General features: G+C 44.9%; 1 protein-coding gene across 1 annotated transcript; it reads left to right on the forward strand.

Annotated features, from left to right (window-relative positions):
- Nucleotides 1–400: 400 nt before the first annotated feature.
- LOC136051317 (purpurin) lies at nucleotides 401–5,599 on the forward strand. The gene is made up of 6 exons (XM_065740697.1): nucleotides 401–460; nucleotides 1,339–1,456; nucleotides 2,416–2,552; nucleotides 3,817–3,929; nucleotides 4,195–4,407; nucleotides 5,371–5,599. The coding sequence occupies exons 2-6, from the start codon at nucleotides 1,340–1,342 to the stop codon at nucleotides 5,379–5,381; spliced, it is 591 nt and encodes a 196-aa protein (XP_065596769.1). The 5' UTR covers nucleotides 401–460; nucleotide 1,339; the 3' UTR covers nucleotides 5,382–5,599.
- Nucleotides 5,600–7,127: the final 1,528 nt, after the last annotated feature.

Genomic DNA, 7,127 nt, shown 5'->3' on the forward strand with positions numbered 1-7,127 from the left:
AGTGCTAATAATACAACTGCTCCACGCATGTAATCAAATATGAACACATGACTATGCAGATGAATTTGTATAGTCCATGAGTTTGTGATTAATGCTCTGTGCTTATTCTCCTAGCACGTGTAAGAAGCAGGAAGACTTCAGTAAGACAAAGATGTAGTACAATCACATCAGCAAAGATATTAGCTTTCTGGACAGCTTTTTCCATTATGTAAAAGCTTTGTTCGAATTAGAATAGCAGTCAGACACACCAGTGTGAGGATTACAGTTGGTTTTTACATAATGGATTATCCAGATTAAGTGTTTTATTCAGGCACATGAGCAAAAATAACCAATTAGTGACTTTGCAGATTCATTATTTAAAGGCAGCTGGAGGGCAATTGACATTAAACTCTCCTGCTGACTGCAGCCCAAAGACTGAAGCAGAGTAGTCTCAGGGATCTCCAGCACCTCTACCCAACAGGTAGGTACCTCTTCAGCAGAGGTGGAACAGATCAGCAAATCTTGCAGTAGGAAAGAGCAGGTGGCACAGCAGAATTTGGAACAGAGTAGCTGCTTGGGTGTTTGGAAGACCTGGGTTGATAGCTGTGTTGGGATGTTGAAGGCAAGACACTGGTAGCTGTGTTTATTCTGGGTATCAGAACAGGTATTCAGAGTTGAGTACTCTGCAAGAATGTTTATGCAGTTTCACTTCCTTACCAAAGTGTGATGAACAAATATACAGAGATATAACCTGGGAAATTAATACAGCCATAGCCATCTGCTAGCTGCACAGCTATGACAGATTGAGCTTCCAGAAATTGAGTATTTTTTGTTATGTTTGTAGGGAAATGGTGTAAGGTTAAACAATCCTAAGATGTATATTTCTAGGCAGAACCTGATTCTGTGACAAGAGTTGGTCATAGTGAACACAACTTTGCTGTTTTCAAGGCGACATGGACACTCACTATGAAATAACATCCTTCCATCCCACAGTGCTATACCAGAATTCATCAGAACATTCTCATTGCCAAAACAAAAACTAAATGCATTTCAAATTTATTTAAATTCGTTAACAACCTTATCCAGTATCTGTCTTGATTCACAATGTAAAAATATCATGCCCTGCAGTGCTACTAATGTCAAACAAAATTCTCTTGCAAATCAATTGCCAATGAAGCTCAGATTTGGCAGGAGTCAGGCACTGTAATGACCCAAGTTTCTCAGTACAAAAAAGGGTAGAGCACTGAGCATTGACGAAAACTAGCTTTACAGTTAGGAGGGTGTATCTGTAGTCATAGGATGAACTATTCAATTTTAGAACATGAAATAAAACTCAGCCTGTTTACTTTTGTCTTGCAGAATGAAATACACACAATGTGTTTTCTTGGCATCAATCTTCTCCACGGTTGAATATAGCCTAGCTCAGACCTGTGCAGTGGACTCTTTCTCTGTGAAAGACAATTTTGATCCAAAAAGGGTAATTGTGGTTACTTCATCTTGGTAAATAGAGTATATTTGAAGAAGCTTTGCTATATGAACTGGTTTTTCAACTTAGAATTAGCTAAAGGGGCTTCTCACCAAGAAGTTAACTTCTTTTACACTTTGTCTTTCAAATGCTGCTTCTTCACTTTTCTTGCCTTGTTACCGCTTAGCCTCCTAGGTGTTGTGGAAAAGCTGGCCCCACAAGTCAGGGATGTCACACTGTTAATCCAGGCTGCTGTTAGCTGAAATTCAGCTCAGACCTCAATCAGATTTAATGCAGCTACATTCAGCTCTCCCTAGTGGGCAGCATTAACTTCTCAGCGCCCTTCTGCCTTTCACTGACTTGCTTACATCTTTTTTTTTTCATTTTACTAGACATTGCTTTTGCGTTTCTATGAATTCTGTTGTTTATTTTCTAGGAATTTTCTTCTTAATCTAATTTCTCCCACACTCCACCCTGCTGCTGGTCTGCCCCAGCACACCATTTCCCCTCCATACCACCCTCTGCTTTGCAGGGTAGACCTTTGGCACAGTTAGAGACCAACTTTGGCCTCTGGCAGCCAGCAGTGTGGTTTCAGACAGGTTACTGGTATCTCTGTGGCTGCATTTTGTTATTATCTTCCATGGAAAAGCAGGGTGCTGAACAGTATGTAGAACTGTCCTGATTCACATCAGGCATTCCAGGCCAGGAAAAACTTTCAGGGTCACTGCATCAAGCATGTCTCAAATGACAGAGGAAATGCAGACAGAAGTGCAGAGCTGCAAGACCCATTTCTCAGGGCATGAGACAAAGGCTTATCATGCAGTAGAATAGGACCTACATGGGACATACCCACAGGACTCACATTCTCCATGGACAAGGCAATTGATAGATGGGCACTATGTTTATATAAATACTTTTGTACTAATCTCACAGTGCTGACTAATCTAGATACTAATGTTCTTTCACTTCAGTACGCAGGGAAATGGTATGCCTTGGCCAAGAAGGATCCAGAAGGCCTTTTCCTTCAGGATAACATCTCTGCTGAATACACTGTTGAGGAAGATGGCACAATGACAGCTTCTTCCAAGGGCCGGGTGAAGCTTTTTGGGTGAGCCTTCTTAATTTCCAGCTCCAGCTGCTGCCATGAGGTACTTAAGGTGGTGACATGGATGGTGATCTGTCCTGAGTGCACAATGCAACCAGGTTGTCTTTGTCAAAAAAGAAAGATCAATCAAGACAGCACGCTAATAGTTGACTGGGTTAGTTCTTGCACTGGCTCTGGTCTGGGTGCATGAAGAAGTTCAGTTTTAAAATCCAATCTCGAATATGGAGCAGCTAGGTAAATTTCAGCCAAGAGAAAAGAGCTAGCAGGACTGCAAGCAAACCAGCGTGCAACAGTGTTCATTTCACAGAGGTTCAAGAGAAGGGAATGAGCAAGCACTGTTTTTGCTGATCATTCAACGTGTCATTAAACAGACTTCTAAGTTCAGTTAGCTCGTGAATACCACTGTGGTGCCTGAACAGACAGATGGAAAGAAGCTTGAGATTTCTGCTTGTCAGTCATGGTTACTGTAAGGGATCACAGTATGTGTAGGGATTGAATAGCTTTCTGCATGTGGAAAAGACAGTCTGGGGCTTACAGTAGGTCAGCACTACTTCCGTTCTGCATCAGCTAGTAATCACTGCCTAACTGCATGAATAATACAGCACAGTACTCTAGGCTATTTGAAGTAGGCCAAAGGAAGCTTTGCAGGCATGCCATGCAGTTGCATGGGAAAATTCCTGAAAGGACTCTTCAGAGACCAGGTGGGTATAAATGCTGCCAGGAATTTCCTTCCGTAAAGGAAGCATAAGAGGGAAATACATCCCTTAGAAAGTGAGTGGAGAGCCTTCCACTGCTTCACAAACCCAGTGACACTTGCCATACTGTGGAGAGGCACAAAGCAAGCAGGTGTGAAAAAAGGCCATTAGAGGAAGAGGGCAGTGAAGACTGTCCAGGTGCTTACAAGGCCCCCATCACCTGGGTGAAGGATTCTGACTGATTTGGTCAGCAGAGCCCATGCTTGTTTCTGTGCATGTAACCCACGTTCTTGTGCCAACAGAACAAGGAAGGTGGAAGGAGGGAGGAAATCAGTTCCCAGCAGAATGGTTGCTGCCCAGCCTAGCTCAGCATGGCAGCTCTGCACATAGTGGGGCTGTAGCAGAGCAGCCAGGTACCAGCATCAATGGGGCCACAAATTTATTGTGTTTAATGACAGACTGGCTTTGCAGTAGAAAAGGCTGTGCCCAAGGCTGTTGAGCTGAACCTGGCCTGGTGTTTGCCCAGTCCTCAAAGGAGGGCCTTATCATCAGTCCTATGGGTCTCGTTGCAGGTTCTGGGTAATCTGTGCTGACATGGCTGCTCAGTACACAGTGCCAGACCCTACCACTCCGGCAAAGATGTACATGACATACCAGGGCCTGGCGAGCTATCTGTCCAGTGGTGGTGAGTGCCTCTTCCTGCTTCCTTGCTATTCTGCCTAGAGCTTACTACTGCCTGGATTTGTGCATTTGTGAATCATGACTCAGGCTGCTCCATGTCTGCCCCAGTTCTTCATCTCACAGGTGGAGATCTGCTAGGGGTGAGTGTCTGTGAGCCCTGCAGGAGGCTGCCCAGCCCTATCCTGAAGTGAGGCCTCTCTGTGCTGCACAGCCCAGTCCACCATCAGTTTACCATGTTTATAGTGACAAACAGGTGCTCTGTGTTTCAGGGGACAACTACTGGGTGATTGACACTGACTATGATAACTACGCCATCACTTATGCCTGCCGCAGCCTGAAGGAAGATGGCTCCTGTGATGATGGATACTCCTTGATCTTCTCTCGCAACCCCCGTGGCTTGCCCCCTGCCATCCAGCGCATCGTGCGCCAGAAGCAGGAGGAGATCTGCATGTCTGGCCAGTTTCAGCCTGTGCTGCAGTCAGGTACCTTGAGCCAACCCACAGACAAACGGCTGCACAGGCAGCTTGCAGGGGAGGTGACCACATTTGCTGTCAGTGTGGCAGAGGCACAGCAAGCCAAACTGTAATCGTTCATGAAGTTTTAAACTTTATAAGAAAAACTGTTGCAACAGGCAAGGCCATGGCAGGTAGAGATCCTGTTCCACAGCCTTAAGTTTCCCATTGTGTGCTTGTTGGAAATGTTTGGCTTGGCCACCTGAGTAACAGCATCTTAATTCAGGAGTGTGCGCTGTCCACGAGGAAAAAGAGGGGAAACTGCCTCCAAGGAGAAACATCTTTATCTCATTTTGTGTCCTAGGCTGTCTGAACAGCAGTGGTGAGGGGCTGTGAGCAGCAGTTTTGGCTGTGTCTCCTGGCAGTGAGACTTAGCAGCTGCTTCACATACATGCTAACAGAGCATATCTAGGGCCTGTTTTGAAGACATTTTTTTATCTGGAGCCACGGAAGCTGATCTTCCAGCTGTCCCTGAGGTGGGCAGATACATTTCTAGGGCTATGCTCCATGCAAGAATGTCTATCTTGGTAGTCACTCTTCACCTTAGGGCCTGGAGATAGGCCCTATACTAAGCCAGACTTGAGGACCTGGGCTGTGGAGGCTGTCACCGTGACTTGAGTGCTCTGCACTGTCGGACAGGAAAAGACAGAGCAAGCACTGGCATCACACCTGTTTATGGACATGGTGGGGCATCCCTGCCTCTTGCCTCTTCATATTCATGAGATCATGCTGAGGTGTTCACAGGGCTAAAAACTCAGTTGTCTGGGACTAGCAAAGGTTGGGACAACAAGTACAGAATGTCCCAATCTTGTACTATGAATCAGTAGTATTCTAGGAAGGTGGTAGCTCCAGTTTCAGTAAAGACTAAAAGGATGATAGTGTACTTCACAAATTTGCTTACCTGAACTGAGATTTACTTTTCTTTCTTCATAGGAGCCTGCTGAAAGTTCAATTCTGATTCTACCCCTAAGCAAAGAAGCCAGACCTCTTGGTACTGAAGCTGCTACTCAGCTAATAAATCATAGTAGTGTGTTTTTTTCTGAAAAAAAAAACACATGAAAATGTTGGGGATTTTGTAAACTGTGTGCAGTACAGTAGTGGTATGTGAATTTTCAAGGTAATATCTAATGTGGCATTTGTCAATAAACATTTTCTAAAAACCCATCTATAACTGCTTCCTGTTGCACATCGCTGGGAAGGCAGGAGACCAGGGTGGCCCTGATGGGGCCAGCAGGGCAGGCGGGAGCTCTGCCAGATTCCCCTGGCAGTGCTGGCCAGCAAGCAAATATGTGGTGGGTGACAAGGGAAAGCCCATCAGCACATGAGCAGCAAGGTGCAGGGCAGGGTACAGGCAGAAGCAAGACTGGGAGCTGGTTAGACCAAAGCTACCAGCAGTAAGGTTCCTGGGGCCTGGGCCTGCACTGAGTTGCAGTGGGATTGTGGCCCATGGGCACAGGAAGCCTGAATGGGGCTCGCAGATGAGGCTGTGGAAAGCAGCCCAATGGGGCGACCGCTAGGTCACAGCATGGCTCTTCCACCAACATTTCACTTCATATTCAGTCCTCTTGAACATCAACTCTGAGTTCAGACTGATAATGTGATCTCTGCTGTCTGGTAATGTCTTAACATTATTTCTGGAACAACTGAATATAAATATAGTATTTCTGATTAGATCTCGAGTCTAGAATGCAGTAAAGCAAATTATCCTTTCAGGAGCCCTGGGCCATTGCTTTAAGGTACCTGTGTTTCTAATGATTTAGGCAATGATTTACTCTTCACTGACTTTCTATTCAGTTTCCAGTACCTGACAGCTCTAGAATTGGCAGGTACACTACTGGCATGTTTTGTGGACAAGATCTTCATTGATAGAAGGAACAAAAATAATAACTAGTCAACAATAACATTACCACTAGTCAATAATAACACAGTCAACTCCTTGTAAAAAAAAGGGTAAGCTAAGTCAGTATTTTTGACAGTTTACACATTACTTAGTGAAATCAAATTCACTTTGAACACTCCTATGAATAACTCTAACAGAACAGAACACACCCCACACTATGCTGAACCTATGCAGTTTGCCAGCAACACAAGGACACAGTTAAGACCAAGCTGGGCAGCCCCCACTCCTGATCCCTTCATTAGGTCTGTGGTACCAGGGAAAAATTGAGAGAAATCCTTCAGAGCAACACATAACAGAACAGCTTCTGCAACATGCAAGATCTTACTTACAGTATCCACAAACACTATCCACTGTTTGTGCAGGAGGAGCATGTAAAACACTAGCTAAAGACATGTCCCCAGGGCCAGATACATGATTCTCAGGATGCAAGGATATCTCCCAGGCTTTACTTCCCAGGGAGCACTCCAAAGCCTCTCAGAAGAGAAACTATGGCATAAAGGTGATAAAGCCTTTCTGGTCTAGGATAGCAACCTTCAAGGGAAGCAAGATGGTGAACCATCTAAGTACAAAGTCAGAAGCAGAAGTGAAGCATGCAATGCAAAAGGAAAACCACAGAGATAAAAGACTACTGAGTGTTGAAAGAGTCCAGTCTTTTTGTGCTGGACTAAGTGCAAGGTTAGTGAATTGATTTAATGTTCACCCCTTGCCCACCAGTTCCATGAGGAAGTATTGGGGTGGAGCTCTGTGAACTTAGGACTTGTATCACAGCTGATTAGACAACACAAGCCCC

Source organism: Cyrtonyx montezumae, unplaced genomic scaffold, assembly GCF_038088225.1.
Source record: "Cyrtonyx montezumae isolate F1298 unplaced genomic scaffold, pur_monq_1.0 scaffold_29, whole genome shotgun sequence".
Lineage (NCBI taxonomy): Eukaryota > Metazoa > Chordata > Aves > Galliformes > Odontophoridae > Cyrtonyx > Cyrtonyx montezumae.